Source organism: Alnus glutinosa, chromosome 2 (genome assembly GCF_958979055.1).
Source record: "Alnus glutinosa chromosome 2, dhAlnGlut1.1, whole genome shotgun sequence".
In the NCBI taxonomy this organism is placed as follows: Eukaryota; Viridiplantae; Streptophyta; class Magnoliopsida; order Fagales; family Betulaceae; genus Alnus; species Alnus glutinosa.
Window position 1 is genome coordinate 38,844,591 of NC_084887.1, and position 17,792 is coordinate 38,862,382.

The window sequence follows — 17,792 nt, forward strand, 5'->3', positions numbered from 1 at the left end:
CAGGATTATGGCTACTTTCATTGGGTTCCTGCTACTGTTGCCGAATTCCGGCAAAGATTGCCGGAATATGACACAAATGACCAGATTTTGGTCAAATTAACCAGAATCTGGCACAATACGCCAGATTCTGGCAATACTAGTCAAATTCTGAACAGTTTGGCTGGAATCCGGTCTATCGAAATCCCCGCGACAGTGGCTGGATGTCATCGGATTCTGATAGAAATTTCTAGACGGCTGGATTTTGGCGAATGTTGTTGGAATCTGGCACTGTACGTCGGATTCCGGCAATCGGATACAAAAATTCGAAGACCTTCGGTGGTAGATTCAGGCTACCAACAAATTCCAATGTCCAACGGTAGTGGATTCCTACAAACATGCATGTAAGAATGAAGAGATTAAATCCAGAAAACGATTTATAGTTTTGAAAACTGTAAATCGTTTTTCAAAAATTAAAGAGACTCTTACGGTCAAACTGAAAATGAATTTCGTTGACTATCTTTTTTCGATTACACCAAATACGAAAAAAAAAAAAAAAAAAAAATTAAACAACATAAGAACCATATCAAATGTTCAAACAAAATTACAAAAAGAAGCTAAATAATAATATTGCATTTCCCATTTTAAAAAAAATATATATAGAGAAGGTCCCGCTAAATTTCGCGAGGAGGCGAGCTCATTGGGTCAAACTCCAAGGAGGTAGACACCAAAGTCGTAATAGCAGATAAGGCCAATCCAACACAAATCTCATCGCTCTTCCTCTCTCACCCTCCGGGAGAGTTGGGCTCTCCGAACCTGAATGCGTTAACCCCTTCGGTTTTCGTAGAGAAGACAATCGAGGTTGGTCCAAAATGATAGCGATTTCGTACTTAACTGTGTTAACTACTTACTTCAGGTATGGTGTGCTATTTGTTTTCAGCCAAATCAGAGATCTCTTCCGGAAAATCACCGGCTGGTTTAGCTCTAACAACCTTCAGGTGCGCTTATTATTTTCCTTTGCGCGTGTTTGTTAATAGCCAGCTCGTTGTGATTATGTTTTTTATATTACTTTTTTCAAGTAGGGTTATGCTCTAATTTGCTTAGGCCTCGAGGATTTCTATCTACGCCGTGTTAAGAGTACTGCATAATCTATTGCAGAAAACCATGATAGCAAACCTAACAAACACGTCATTAGCAAGTCATCAAGAGGAGCCATGATTCAGCAAGCAACACTTCAAGAGATAACATGACATCAGACCATATCTTAACCTTCAACAACTTCTCTGATTACTGTGACAGCAACCATACTTAGCCTTACTTAATTGACAACCAGCAACCTATACCCTCTAAGAGCACTAGCAGCAGCTTCCCAACCATTTTCCCTATATTTAGGGAACAAAACCACTTTTTGTTTCCCTAAAAAAAAACACCCCACAATAGATTCCCTTAACTTTCCCTATATCAATTAAATACTTTTTTTTACTCTTATTTTATTATTTTTTTTTCTCTTTCTTACTTTTTTGTACCAACCAACTCTCAACTAACTCTCAACCAACCCTTCATATCTTTGTTTTTATGTTCATAAAACTATTTAAATGACCATTTAAATTGTTTGATCAAAATAGCTCTGAATGAGATTTTTTTTTTTCAAGGGAAGGTTCTAGGAAGGTGGGTTGATTTATTGTGGATGATACCCAACACAGGTGGTGGGGAGCTTTGTTGAGATTCCATCAACTTAAAATGACGTACAGGAACATGCAAAAAATCCAAAAAATTCAATTGCCAAATTCAATAGTCATTAAATTGCATCAGGGTATGGCACGAGAATGGGTTTCAGATGGAGGGAAATGAAAGCAACAGTGGGGAAATGAAAGCAGAAATGGAGGGAAGCGTGAAAGATGAGAGATATGGCCAATTTTTTCCTATTAAAAAAATTGATTGGGAAGCTACAATGCTACCCAATGTATTGGGTAGCACTGTAGCTACCCAACCAAAATGTGTAAAAATGGGGAAGCTATTGTGGGTCAATTTTTGATGCTTTTTATCAAATTTTCCCTAAATATAGGAAAGGGAACCATTATAGGGAATCTGCTACTAGTGCTCTAAGACAAACGTGTAACCCTTTCTTAGTTCTTCACTTTGTACACTGGTCGTTGACCATCTTTTTGTTTCTTACTTCTGATTGTATTGGTCTATAAATATTGAAGCAATACACTCTGTTTTTGCAAGCTTCCAAAACAGTTTTTCAAACCTTTTCATGGTATCAAAGCCAGGTTCCAAGCTAACACTTTCCAAATGGCTAAATCAAACGCTGCCTCTTCAAACGTTGCCTCCTCTTCTTCCACTAAAGCTCATTCCTCAAGTAATATAACATCTGTTATATCGAATCTACCAAATACTACTCAATTTACCATTGTCAAACTTGATGGCCCTAATTACTTGGCTTGGGTCTCTCAATTCCTACCTATCCTACGTAGCTATGAACTTATGGGATTGGTGGACGGCTTTGAACCGTGCCCTCCTAAGTTCCTGACTACAGCTAAAACCAATGAGCAAACTTTCAACCCTGCATATGTTTTATGGCAGAAACGAGACCAACATCTTTTGAGTTGGATTTTGTGCTCTCTAGAACCAGCTTTGATCTCTTCCATGTGTGGCCTAAATACTTCGCACTCGGCATGGAATGCTTTGGCTGAAAGGTATGCAAGTCAATCAAGGTCACACATTTCCTATCTTAAAAGACAACTCCAGAATCTGCAGCAAGGATGTAAGTTTCCAACTTCCATGCTTCAAATAGAAAACCAAAGTTTCCACCCAAGAATCACTCCAAGTTTACAACACCATCATCTAGATATTCAGGTTCTCAATCCAGATTTTCTACCTCATCAACAAAGCCACCTAGTGCTGTCCAAAACTCCACCCGTAGCCCTACATTCAACTAGAGGCCTACGTCAAACAACAACCAAAGTTTTCCAGCACCTTGCCAAATCTGTGGCAAGTTGAACCACACTGCCTTAGATTGTTATCACTGTATGGATTATGCTTATCAAGGTAGGCATCCACCACCACAACTTGTAGCCATGATAGCACACAACAATGCTGAACTTGAAAGTCATGAATGGTTAGCTAACTCAGGAGCAAACACCCATGTGGCTGCTGACCCCTCTGCCATCAACAATCCTCAACCTTTTAGAGGACCTGAAACTGTAGAAGTTGGGAATATAGCAGGTTTGGAAATACAAAGCATTGGCTCATCATTGGTTCAATCTACTTCACCCTCTAAATTTCTTCTCAAAGATATCTTATACTGTCCCTCAGCCTTCTGCAAATTTATTATCCATAAATAAATCCTGCATTGATAATCATTGTTCCTTTGAACTAACCGGATCCTATTTTACTGTAAATGACAACTTGACAGGGACTGTGCTGCTCCAGGGCCCCAGTGAGAATGGCTTATACCCTATCCCTTTGCATCAACTTCAAGCAAATAAATTGAAAGGATTCGCTGCATTCATTGGCGTCAAGACCACTAATATGGTGTGGCACCAAAGACTCGGTCATCCCTACAATGCAGTCTTCCTTAGAGTCTTAAATAGTCGGCATCTTCCTTTGTCTGGTCAAGTTAACAAACATAGTGGTTGTGAGTCGTGTCAGCTTGGGAAATCCAAGCAATTGCCTTTCTCTTTGTCTTCTAGATGTACTAAGTTTCCTTTAGAAATTAATCCATTATGATGTTTGGACCTCTCCGGTTTCTTCATCAAGTGGTTGTCGCTTTTATGTTGTCTTTGTAGATGATTACAGTAGGTATTCCTAGCTGTATCCCATCATTAATAAAAGTGATGTTTTTCAATGATTTGTCAAGTTTAAGTTGCTGGTTGAAAAATAATTTTCTATTGTTATTAAGCAAGTTCAAAGTGATAATGGAGGAGAATACACGTCCAATCAATTCAAACACTTCCTCACTCAACATGGAATATTGCACAGATTGACTTGTCCCCACACTTCCCAGCAGAATGGCACTACTGAAAGGAAGCACTGACACATAATTGAAGTTGGACTCACTCTTTTAGCTCAATCGGGCTTATCTTCCAAATTTTGGGTAGATGCTTTCTTAACTACCACGTTTCTCATTAACCGGGTACCTACACCAATCTTGCAAAATGAGTCTCCTTTCTTCAAGTTATTTGGGAAACAACCAGACTACTCTTTTCTCAAATCATTTGGCTGCCTTTGCTATCCTCTACTAAGACCATATGCAGTACACTAATTATCCTTCCGCAGCAAACCATGTATATTCTTAGGATATGCAGCTAATCATTATGGATACAGGTGTTTTGAACCACTATCAGGCATAATTTACGTTTCAAGACATGTCGTTTTTTATGAATCCAAATTTCCAGCCATGGGTATAAGTCTCTCTCAAGGACCCTGCACTGTCACAAACACTCCAGGTTCTGGTTCTTCTTTAATTTTTCCACTCAAGACCCCTACTACCTCTACAACTCTATCACAAGTCATCTTAACCGAGCTACCATCTCACTTTTCTCCACCACTTCACACTGCTACCAGTCTCACTCACACAAATGAGTCACCACCAACCTCCACTACTCCCACCTCTAATAGCCACGAGTCCCACTTATCTCCTAGTAACTTGAACCTGCTACCTCCCATGTCTCCCACTCACACAAATATCTCATCTCCACCTCATCAACATGCTGTCACTGCACCTCTCCCAATTAATGTTCTGCCTACCATGTCTCCCACTCACACAACAACCACATTTCCTCCTAATCCACATGATGCCACCACATCTCTCCCACCTTCCAACCGTATGATCACTCGGTCCCAAACCCAACATGTTGCCACCTCATCACAAACCCAACATATTGCCACATCACCCCCCAACCGCATGGTCACCCGGTCTCAAACCGGCCACCTCAAACCAAAACACTTCCCCGGATACAAAATGTTCTACACTCCTCAGTATCCTCTTATTTCTCTTCAAGCCATCCATCTACCTTCTACTCCTACAACTTACAAACAAGCTGCAGCTAACCCCCAATGGATTGAGGCTATGACAAGTGAATACAATGCTTTGCTATCAAATCAAACCTGGACTCTATGCCCCCGACCTCCTAATCAAAATGTCGTGAGGAACAAATGGGTGTTCAAAATCAAGCAAAAACCTGATGGAAGTGTGGACAAATTCAAAGCACAACTGGTTGCTAAAGGGTTTGATAAAAAATGTGGAATTGACTACCACGAGACATTTAGTCCTATTATAAAGCCTGCCACCATTCAACTCCTTCTAGCTCTTGCAGTCCACTTTGATTGGGAGCTTAGACAACTTGATGTATCAAATGCTCTCCTCCATGGTTTGCTAAATGAAGAAGTTTACATGGAACAACCACCCGGTTTTATTGATCCCATGTACCCTGAATTTGTTTGCCAGCTCCATAAGTCACTCTATGGCTTCAAACAAGCCCCAAGAGCTCGGTTCACCCGGCTCACTCATGCTCTTCTGGATCTTGGTTTCTTTGCATCTCAAGTGGATTACTCTTTGTTCACTTATCATCGCGGCAGCACACATATTTTCCTCTTAGTGTATGTTGATGATATTATCATCACAGGAAACCATCATGCCACTATTAACTTGCTCATTGGGAAACTCCAGCTCGACTTTGCTATGAAAGATCTCGGACCTTTGAGCTATTTTCTTGGCATCCAAGTTCTCCGCAATTCCAATGGTCTCCACCTTAGACAATCTAAGTATGTCATTGATTTACTAAACATGGTTCATATGGCTGAATCCAAAGCATACCGTGCACCCTGTGTAGCTAGAACCAAAATGTCCAAATTTGACAGTGATCTCCTTCCTTATCCTACCATCTTTCGTCACATTGTTGGCACCCTCCAATATGTCACCCTTACTCGTCCAGATATAGCATATTTCGTGAACCAACTTTGCCAACACATGCACAACCCCACTACTATTCACTTGACAGCTGCAAAACGAGTTCTTAGATACCTTAAAAGATCAATAGATTGTGGTCTTCACTACTACAAAAGCTCCCTTACCATCAATGCCTTTTGTGATGCCGATTGGGCCGAAAACCTAGATGACAGACGTTCCACAACCAGTTATGGTATTTTCCTAGGCTCTAATCTCATTTCATGGTCTGCCAAGAAGAAACCGGTGGTCTCCCGCTCAAGTACAGAAACTGAATACTGTTCCATGTGCCTCACCACTGCTGAATTGTATTGGATTCGCATGTTGTTCCAGGAATTACATCTCCCTCTCTTATCTCCTCCAACTTTATGGTGTGACAACTTTGGTGGTCTTGCATTAGCCTCCAATTCAGTGTTCCATGCTCGAACCAAGCACATTGAGGTTGATTTTCATTTCATTCGAGAAAATGTCACTAACAAAGACATTCAGCTTCGGTACCTTTCTACTCTAGACTAACTTGCTGATATTTTCACCAAGGGACTTCCAGCCAACCAGTTCTGCATCCTACGAGACAAACTGAGGGTTTGTGCACCCATTAGTTTGCAATGGGGTGTTAAGAGTACTGCATAATCCATTGCAGGAAACCATGACAGCAAACCTAACAAACACGTCATTAGCAAGTCATCAGGAGGAGTCATGATCCAACAAGCAACACTTCAAGAGATAACATGACATCAGACCATATCTTAGCCTCCAACAACTTCTCTGATTACTGTGACAACAACCATACTTAACAACCACACTTAGCCTTACTTAATTGACAACCTGCAACCCATACCCTTTAAGACAAACTTGCAACCCTTTCTTAGTTCTTCACTTTGTACACTGGTCCTTGACCATCTTTTTGTTTCTTACTTCTGATTGTATTGATCTATAAATACTAAAGCAATACACTCTGTTTTTGCAAGCTTCCAAAACAGTTTTTCAAACTTTTTCACGCCGGTTATATCTTCGAATTCAAGTATTTTCATTGTCTTTCTTATACAATTGATGATTTATGCAATGCTCTATCCTCCATAGACTACATGTCTATGGTTTTTGGTACACTATTATAGGATTCTAAGTATAAATTCTCATACTTAATGTTATATTGACTTACGTGCATGAGTGTTACATCACCACTTGTTTCAAAAGTGTAAGCTGTTAGAAATTGATTAATTTAATCATTTAATTAATAGACTAACACTCTATCTCACATTTTGGTGAATATTTAATTGAAGTGAAAGGTGTATGATAAATATAAGGTTTAAACTCAGGACCTTTGCTTTGATACTACGATAAATTAATACTTATCTAAAATTTAACCATTATTATTGGAACAGGTCTTTGGTGTGTTAGTTTGATGCACTTTCTTGGAGAGATAAATATGTAGATAGTCTTTAAGTAAGCTTTGCGAAGCCTTGATATAACACGATGAAACACCACCTTAATCCAAAACTTAACTTAGGGTTTGGGTGGAACAATTTTATGTTAACAACTTTCTTTTGTTCTGATTAGTCATGGGATTCGATCACAAGTGAAACTTTAACATCTTCCTCTTTGCAGGACTGCTTTGGGCGACCAATATCAAGTGCTCCTAATGCTTGGTTTGATGTTATTGAACGTTACTCCAATGACAATAACAATACCCTGAAGTAAGACCCCCCTTTTTGAATTAAAGGCTTGAAGCCTTATTTTATTGCTAGTGTATAGTTTTTTTGTAGTTCAGAAAATATATATATATATATATAGGTTTTTGGTCATTTTCTTTTGGTAAAGCTGTTGCATTGAAGATCTCAGTAACTGATTTCTCCTGATGCAGACGAACCACAAAGATAAGTAGATGCCTTAACTTGGGATCATACAACTAACTTGGCTTTGTTGCATCAGATGAATATTGCACACCATGGGTAGTTGAGTCATTGAAGAGATATTCACCAAGCACCTGTAGTAGCCGGGTAGATGGAGGTGGGTTATTATCTTAGAAGATTCCATTTTTCCTTTTGCCCTTTTTCCTTTTTGGGTACTTGTCCATGAGCATGTTCACTAATGCGGTTTTGCCATTAGGCACTGCGGCATTGCACAATGAATTGGAAAAGTATGTTGCAAACTTTGTTGGAAAACCAGCTGCAATAGTTTTTGGCATGGGGTATGTAACAAACTCTGCTATCCTTCCAGCTATGATTGGGAATGTATGTGCAGTTAATCAATAAGCGAACTTTGTAAAGATTATTTTTTATTTTTCTTGCAGGTGATTTTGAACCGGTTACAATTTTCATTTACAGAGAGGATTGATCATCAGTGATTCTTTGAACCATAGCTCCATCGTCAATGGTGCACGAGGATCTGGAGCTAAAGCTCGTGCTTTCCAGCACAATTGTAATTATATAGATTGTATGGTGTGGGATTTACGATTGATTAAGGTGTGAGTTGTCAAATTCCAGATAATACCATTTCAAATGGTGGCATATCAGCTTTATCCACAAAGAAAAGTAGGAGAGATACAATAACTTGATATTTGATTGCAAAAGGATCACTTTAGAATACAATGTAACTGACTCTTAATGTCAATAGTATATCTTTCTTAATTCACCCCCAATGTGCAGACACACCATTAAGTTACTGGGTTACTAGGTCTCTAACTTATATGTATATTATCAGTGCTGCTTCTTTTATATGCAAATTATACTCCCACAAATGTAGGTTGGAGCATTTAACTCATGTTTCTCCTTCACCAACTTGCTTACCGGACCTTCTCACTTGGAGGAAGTTTTGAGAGAGCAAATTGCCGAGGGACAGCCATGGACTCATAGACCTTGGAAGAAGATAATTGTCATTGTTGAGGGGATCTACATTATGGAAGGAGAGCTGGGCAAACTTCTTGAGATTATAGCAATTTGCAAAAAATATATGGTTGTGCAAGATGTTAGTTTTAATATATATAGTAAACATTTATTGATTTTTAAGTAAAATCATAATGACATTTAGTTTTTTTTTTTTTTCGTTTTTCTTGTCATTACATATGTATAAGGTTCAAAATGGTGAATTGATGTATTTAAAACTCTTTTATCAGTTTTATGAAAGACATTTTTATGTAAAACATCTTCTCCTAGAATTTTCTAGAATTTCCTACTAATTAGGGCAACCTAAAATAGGGTTGTTGTGGAGTCAACCTGTAGTAAGCTAGTGGGTTTTACATCTTAAGTTGCTTATAGTAAGTGGGCTCCGCAACACATTTTTTTAGGATGTTTGAATTTTTATGAAATTTAAGCCACCTAATAACAAGTAAATTAAAATCTAGACAGTCTAATAACATAAAATCTTCACCATTTCTTAAAGAAATCATATAAATGGAGACATCATATATGTGTGTGTGTTTTCTTTATGAGAAGAGTCATTAATTCTTATGCATCCATCGCAGAAAACAAAATAATGAGACTATACTAGGGCATAAATTAGATGTGTCCAATATCTTATGGTGATTGAAGATTTTCGGTAAGATATGGTGTTTATTAACTCTATATATATATATGCAAAGTATGTTGTTGGACTTCAAATTGTTACAACATTAATTAAAGGACAAAAATTTCCTACAAATTGGTTTGTAGAAAATTTCTTACAACCCACATATAAAAGACACATGTGTCTTTTAAACATGTGAGAAGTATATGTTTTTTTATTAATGCTATTAAAAAAACATGTAAGAAATACATGCTATTTAAATAACATGTGATTCTCACATGTTAATGGACACATGTCAATCTTATATGTGGGTTGTAGGAAATTTCTGTCCTTAATTAAATGAATATATTTTGTATTTTTTATTAATTTAAAATTTTAGAATAATTAATAATTTAACATGATATTAAAATAAAAACTATCACTACAAAAAGATAGGCATTTATGGACGGTTTTTCTCTAGACGATTTCTAAAACCGTCTAGAAAACAAAATTTGCAGAAAAATTTATTATGGACGGTTTGATTAAACTGTCTCTAAATATTATTTCAAGATAGTTTAGTTAAAATCGTCTGAAATTTTATGGACGATTTTTACCAAATTGTCCATAAAATTAAATTATTTTTTCCCACGCCATGTCATCAATCCGCGCGATGCCTCCAAATTTCACCACATCCATTTGATTTTTTTCCCAGGCAAAATCATAACCATTCGTTTCTTTTGATATGTGCACTTCGAGGTTTAATTCATCGGTCACCGAACTCCTACAATAACATGCTTTACCTAATGCGAAATCGCCAGATTCTCCAACAAGCAGTTGGTTTCAAGCAGATTGACAGGGAATGGGACTGGTATAATCGCCAGTTCCCCCAAATCTTTTCCTTATTCTCGTTGTTGATTTTTGGGTCTTATTTTTAGCATGAGTTTGTTTTCTGGGCGTGATTTCGTTGTTGGTTTTTTGGGTTATTGAAATAAGGTGAAATAGTTGGGTTTTCGTTGTTGCGTTTTTTCTTTAGGGCAGATCCTTCGGACGAGGCGAAGAAAAACGTACATCGAAGACAACGACTGCTACAGACGAAGGGAAATTGAATAAAGAGGAAGGGACATCGATTGAAGACGAAGAGACAGTATACAGAAGAAAAAAATTATTGAAAAATCAAGAGAAATGGACAAGAATCATGTAGAACAGTCGGGAGATGAACCCAATGATTTGTGAAGGATTTTTAGAGACCCGGGAGATGAACCCAGTGATTTTCGGTGCTAGGTTTTGTTTGCAAATGAGGGAGATGACTGCAGGACAAAAAATAAAATAAAATAAATTCATATTCAAACTCACGCATAGATTTAAAAAAATAAAAATAAATAATTAATGATAAAACCGTTCAAAATTAATTCCAGGCGGTTTTCCCAAACCGTCTAGAATTAATTCTAGACGATTTGGGCAAAACCATCTAGAATTCCAGACGGTTTGGCCCAAACCGTCTAGAAATCCATTTTGCGACTTTTTATTCCGGATGGTTTTAAACCGTCCACAATAAACTGTCTGGAATTGTTTTTAGATGGTTTTTTTGAATTTTTGGACGGTTTAAAACCGTCCATAATTTACGTTTTTTTTGTAGTATATGAATTTAAAACTTAAGGGACTGATTGATGCACTACACCCCCACAACATGAGAACAACACCCCCTCACATGAGGGTGGGGCTTAGTATGTGAGCCCCACCCCGGAAAATGTTAGATTTACAACACTAATACAACAACTGTACAACAATCCCTCACATGAGGGTGGGTCCCACATACTGGGGCCCACCCTCATGTAAGGGTTGTTGTACAGTTGTTGTATTGGTGTTGTACAAGAATCAAATCCCGCCCCACCCCATATGAGAGTGTATTGTGCCTATGTTGTGTTGGTGTTGTAAAAGTAGCATTTCCCTAAAACTTATATATGTATTAATTTACCTTCAGATAGATTGGGAGAAGATGACCAAAAATAGAATAGAAGTAGTAGAATTCAAACGTTATTAGGAACTACTCCACTTGATAAATGACCCTTGAAGTTTGAACCGTCTAGATTGGTTTATCTGTGAATGTTATCGATTTAAATGTCTAAATCCACGCCTTGATACAATATTTATATATCATAATTAACTTTTGACTTTTTCTTTCTTTTGGAAGAAGGAATTTAGCTTATTTTGGTAATTTGGTGTTATTGAAGGCATTTAACACATGGTTTAATGAATGAGAAATTTTTAGAACTTTTTTTAATGTTTTTTTTTAAGATCTTTTTATGCTAACATGCTATTATGTTTTTTTTAAGGGTTAAACACCTTATTAGTATCTGTGGTTTGAAAACTTTATTTTTTGTTATTGTACTTTCATTCGTATTACAGATGATACCTATGGTTTGAAAAAAAGATGAAATTGGTACTTCCATTAATTTTTATGTCCAAACTAACGGTTGGACAAGTGTCAACTCATGAGAGTAGACGCCGACAAGTGTCATAATGTAAAAAAATTAAAAAATAAAAAATAAAAAGCTTTAAAAATTAATAAAAAAATTGAAAATAATAAAACTTTTTTTAAAAAAAAGTATTAAAAACTTTAAAAAAATTTGAAAAATAAATAAATAAATAAGAGGGGTGGCCGAACCACTTCCATGACCCTTGTGGGCTACGCCAAAGAGCCAAAATAAATAAATAAATAAAAAATTAAGGAGGTTTGGCCCTTGGGGTGGGGGTGGTTGAGCCACCCCTCTTCTTCTTTTCTTCTTTTCTTTTTTTTTTTTCAATTTTTTTTAAAGTTTTTAGTACTTTTTTTTTTTAAAAAAAGTTTGATTATTTCCAATTTTTAAAGTTTTTTATTTTCTGTTTTTTAATTTTTTTACATTATGACATGTGTCTACTTCTAGTAATTAACACATGTCCAACAATTAATTTTTGGACGAAAAAATTAATGGAAATACCAATTCTATCTTTTTTTCAAATCACAGGTACCATCTGTAATACGAATGAAAACACAAGAAATAAAAAAATAATGTTTCTAAACCACGTGTAAGTGTTTAACCCTTTTTTTAATAAAAACAGGTAAGTAAAATTTCTCTTACCTAATATACTTGAGAGAGGAATTAATTCATCTTCTCATATTATTTGCTAAGCACCTTTGCATGTTTCCCACGTGGCTGAGATTGGAATTCATGAAATAGTGGGTTGAGTAAACAAGAAAAAGAAAGAAAGTTAAATACCAATGAAAATTTATAAGAATCCGTGCATCACCACCGCTCATACAGATAGATATAGTCTTGCCAGAAAAAGTCTACAAATCGGAGAACACAAAGGGCATCAATCAGGTCAAACCTCTGACCCAAAAAGTCTCGATTCCATACTACGTAAACCTCCTGTAGTAGCGCCCAGTTGGGCGAAGACAAATAGCGGTTTCGTTTCTCCTCCTCAAATTCAAAAACCACACCTCCACTGCTTTTAGAGAGAGAGAGAGAGAGAGAGAGAGAGAGGGAGAGAGGAAAAACGCCATTGATTTCTGTTGCAAGGATTCAGAACTTTAGCAACACCTGGAGCTCCATTTGAAACCCAACTTTGCTACGCCTCCACCGTCCATTCGTCAATCCTCCCTAAGCCATTTCCCAACCACCCCAATCCTCCTCTCACTCCACTCCACTCCAATCCACGCTTTTCAACACTAACCATAGCAATGACGCTAACCATAGTTCCTGCTTTCTGGTCTAGTTTAATTATTACCTAAATATTTATAAAACAAGAACAAAACAAAAGATCTAAAAAGCAACCAGGAATGCATATTGAACATTTGTCGCCCACGCCTCAGGCCCTGTAGTCGCCATTACCCTAACCCTAGTTTGTGCTGTCTGGTCTAGTTTGTCATCAAAAACCCATTACACAAAAAGATATGAACACAAACAAAGGATTGGAAATCAATCATGAATCCACATTGCACATGTGTCACCCATGCCACTCCATTTAATCACAAATCACCAAAAACTGTAACCCTAGTTTGTGCTTCCAAATCCTATCTAACCATTGCCCATTACCTAAGAATCTGTATTTATATAATGAGAGCAAAAGATGTAAAGGCTAAGGTGAATGCAGAATGCACAAATGTCACAAAAACCAGGCAGTTTAATCACCAAAAACCCTTGCTAAAAATAGCAAAAAAGGAAAGGAAAAAAAGCAAAAGCCCACCATTCTCTATACCCACTCCCCACCCATTTCGTGATTGCCGAGCGTCCATCAGGCGATCTGCACAGATAGCCACAGTACACTCACAGAAACCCAAACCCTAGAGAGCTAATGATGATGGACCAACAAACGGTTCATGAGAAACCCGAGGCGGCCTGTGGTTTGCTGGCAGGTGTAGAGCCTGAGCTTCGGCTTGTCACCGTGGAGGGGGACAACTCCACCCATAACGGGTCGGGTTGGATCGGAGAGACCCGTGACCTTGTAGCTGCTGTTACAGGTTTCAGTGTACTCCACAGGAAGAAAAGGATGCCAAGACAGAGGAGATCATCCACCATTCAACATCTGTCTTTTGCTCCCTCCACCTCGCACGTGCCACCATTCCCACTCCAAGGCCTTCCCTCTCTCCCTGCTCGTGTAAGCTAGCTTCTTCGTTTTTATTTTCTTTTTCTTTTTTCTTTTTTTAAAGCACCTTGAAGTCGATTTTTACTTTCCTGATCATATCACTATATGATTGTCTTGCTCAGTAGTACATCGGAACAGGTGAGTTTTTTTAGATTAGTATCTTTTTTTAACAAAAAAAAAAAAAAAAAAATTAAATATTTGTTTATCATTCTTCGATTTAATTAGAATGTAATATTTTAAACAGAGCCTCGATTTGCATAGGTTTTAGAATGTAATATTCGATCGCTTTGAGAAAATTTGTAGATTTATGTCAAATTGACTTCGAGTCCTTTGGGTTTTACGAATTTTAGTTACTGCATATATACCCACTTCGTACTGTCAACTACTTTTCAACCCCTCCTTTTGTCATGTAAAGTCAGTTGAATCTTGTCTTTTTCTGTGCTTTTAATATGGTGAAACTCTATATATAGGAAATTACTCAATCAGAATGAAACAAAAAATTAAAAAAAAATTTGCTTGGAGTTAGTAATTATTAATTCATATAATTTGGACGGTGGCAGACAATTATTTTGAAGTAGTGATCACCTGTCCCATATTTGGGTTGTATGATCTTTTGGTCATATGAGAGGACAGTACGATGTTTGATGTGCGCTCCAGTTTACTCGATCGAGGTCGTTGTGTAGCCTGTAGGAACGACATAGTTTCCTTGTTACTGGGAAAGATTTTTGCCGAGTTTGGCTTGTCTTCCGTTATGGAATATGACGGTCGTACACCACATCTCCAAATATAAATATAAAGTGAGTTTTGAGTGATTTTGTGCTAAAAAGAGTGAGTTTTAATATTGACCGCTCATATTCAATAACAAGAATATATATATATATATACCAGGATGCAAGCCTTTAATTTCAATTTTATCATGCTATTGGCCTTATAATTAATAACATTTTATTAGATCATTAATGCTTCTGTTTATTAGTTCATTTAATTATTCCGAAATGATTATATGCTTTAGGAAATTGATCCGAGAAGGTTGAGATTCCTATTCCAAAAGGAGCTTAAGAACAGTGATGTAGGCTCCCTCAGGAGAATGGTACTCCCAAAGGTTTGCGTTTTTAGTATTTACTTCTTTAATATATATATATATATATATATATATATATATATGCCATTGCAATTAATTTAGAACTTGATGATATGCTTAAAAGTGTAGTTGATCGATCGGAATGGACTTTGAACTCAGGTCTCGGTTAACCAAAATTCACTTAATGGATCGGTGGTTTTATATATATATACCGTCAGATATTATTTATCTTTCTAATAAATGCTATTATGGGACACCTTATTTTCAGAAAGCAGCAGAGGCTCACCTCCCTGTCCTAGAGTCCAAGGAAGGAGTTTTTATCAGCATGGACGACTTGGATGGCCTGCATGTATGGAGTTTCAAGTACAGGTCCGAGTGCATCAGTATTTGTTGATATCGTAAAGCTAGCATAAGTTGTGAAAACATGCAACAATATCCTCATACTTGAATAACATAATATGGTGAAGTATCTTTGCCCTGCAACTCCTCACAATGCTAACATGCATAATAAACCCAAATACAAGAGGATCTTCAGGATCCCCTGGAACCCTCTGCTCGCAGAAAATTTCAGGAGATCCCGATCCGATACGTGTGAAGTGTTTCATTAATTTAAATGTGTTATATATACTACAAAGTAATCGTCTTTATTATATGTTGGTTATTTTCCAAGCAGGTATTGGCCTAATAACAACAGCCGAATGTATGTACTAGAAAATACAGGTATGCTCTGTACGTAGCCTCTCTTAATTTTCTCTCCTCTCTTTGCGCTGTCAAAACTTGAATCATCATCATTTTTGTATCTAATTTTCTCAGGGGATTTTGTGACTACGCATGGCTTACAGCTCGGAGACTTCATCATGATTTACCAAGACAACCAAAACCAGAACTACGTACGCTAGCTGCACCAATTTACAGAGCTTCAGATCATATATATGCATGTGAAAGAGTTTTTCTGGTGTTTGGCAAATATTCTTGATAAATTATTGCGAAAAGCTGCATGTTTGTTAAATCTTGATATTTTTGCAGGTAATTCAGGCTAAAAAGGCTTCTGATCAAGATGTATTTACTGACATAACTAGAAATGCAGTTAACGACCTCTTTCTTCATGATTATGAGCCTACTAAACAAGATTCCTTTTATGAGGATTATCCGACGGTACTGGATGATACGAGTATGTCATTTATCTACGACAGTACCGCAACCTTCTCAAATGACTCGCCGCTTGATTTTTTGGGCGGCTCCTTGACAAACTACTCAAGAATCGGATCTTTGGAAGGCTTCGGATCTGATGCTCAAGAATTCTCTCTTGATGACTTCCCCTTCCATTGAGTTCATACTGGCCGTGGTGGTGTCATATAACATTAAACAATGGGGTTCAACTTCAATTTGCTATTTGAAGCACTGTACTTAAATTTGGCAAACTTGCATATATTTGAAATAAAGAGCAGCGAGTGTAAAACTTTGACATGTTCTACCTTTTACTTGGAAGGATAGAGATTCTGAACAATTTTGTTTTTTAAATTGTTAATAATTTAAACAATAAATATAAAAAAAAATTAAAAAAAAAAAAAGAAAATTATAAAGCCCACCCCTACTTGAACAGGTTTTAGTCCGCCCCTTTATTTGCTAGGACATATGGGTCTCATAAAAAGCTTTTGCCCCAATTCCAAAGTAGCAAGTTGCTGAGAATTCAAATCTCTTTTACTTGGATAGATTACCGTTGTTTCCACGTAAAACATTTTTAGTAGTTTTGGATGTTTGGTTGCTTTTAAAAAACTTGATCAACGTACCAAAATATATTTTGGGCCAAGACGCGATCTTCATACACCATCTTTTTTTATAAGAAGTCCCCAGGGTGTACTTGGAACAAATTTGAGCAAATAGTAGAGCAGTCCCAATTTTGACAAAGGAGAGATAGTTGGTAATCGAGTGGTCCATATTTTGGCAAAAGAGATAGTTCGACACGTCCATGCATGATAAGACATCAGGGAGGTCATTTCATATCTTTGATACTGTTATGTTAGAACTAAATCTTCTACGTCGTTGATCTTTGATCAATAATATTAACATTTCATTAAAAAATGAAAAATGTTAGATTTACAATACTAATACAACAACTGTACAACAATCCCTTACATGAGGGTGGATCCTACATACTGGGGTCCACCCTCATATGAAGGGTTGTTGTACAGTTGTTGTATTGGTGTTGTACAAGAATCAAATCCCATTGAAAATATTATCCCATTGAAATTTAGAGTATGATACGGGCCAATTGAACATAGTTTTGGGTCAATTGGCTCGAATGGACTTAATTGAATATAAGCCCATTATACAAAAATTCAGTTAAATATATATATAAAAAATATATATATATATTTTTGAAACAATATAAAAATATATTTTAATAAGGTAATAAATTATATTTTTATTTCACAATTATTTTACAATATTATTATTATTATTTTTACAAATTTTTGCTAAAATAAAAAATTCAAGAATTAATTAGAACCGATACACGTGGGCATTGTGAGGGATATAAACTTGAAAAAAAAAAAAAAAAAAAAAAGGTGGGGTCGGCCGCGGCCCGCATGTTGCCAAGAGAAGTGGGGGCGTGTGCGTCTCCCAGAGCACCGTATGAAACAAATAAAGAAAGTAGGCGTAAATCACTGAGAAAGGAGG

The 17,792-nt window shown here is 36.9% G+C and overlaps 1 protein-coding gene and 1 pseudogene across 1 annotated transcript; both read left to right on the forward strand.

Moving 5' to 3' along the window:
* Nucleotides 1–848: 848 nt before the first annotated feature.
* Nucleotides 849–11,830, forward strand: LOC133860623 (long chain base biosynthesis protein 2a-like; annotated as a pseudogene).
* A 1,911-nt stretch (nucleotides 11,831–13,741) lies between these two features.
* On the forward strand, nucleotides 13,742–16,442 carry LOC133860624 (B3 domain-containing transcription factor FUS3). Its single transcript, XM_062296194.1, has 6 exons — nucleotides 13,742–14,044; nucleotides 15,045–15,134; nucleotides 15,382–15,482; nucleotides 15,787–15,833; nucleotides 15,927–16,003; nucleotides 16,140–16,442. Exons 1-6 carry the CDS (start codon nucleotides 13,742–13,744, stop codon nucleotides 16,440–16,442), a joined length of 921 nt encoding a protein of 306 aa, XP_062152178.1.
* Nucleotides 16,443–17,792: the final 1,350 nt, after the last annotated feature.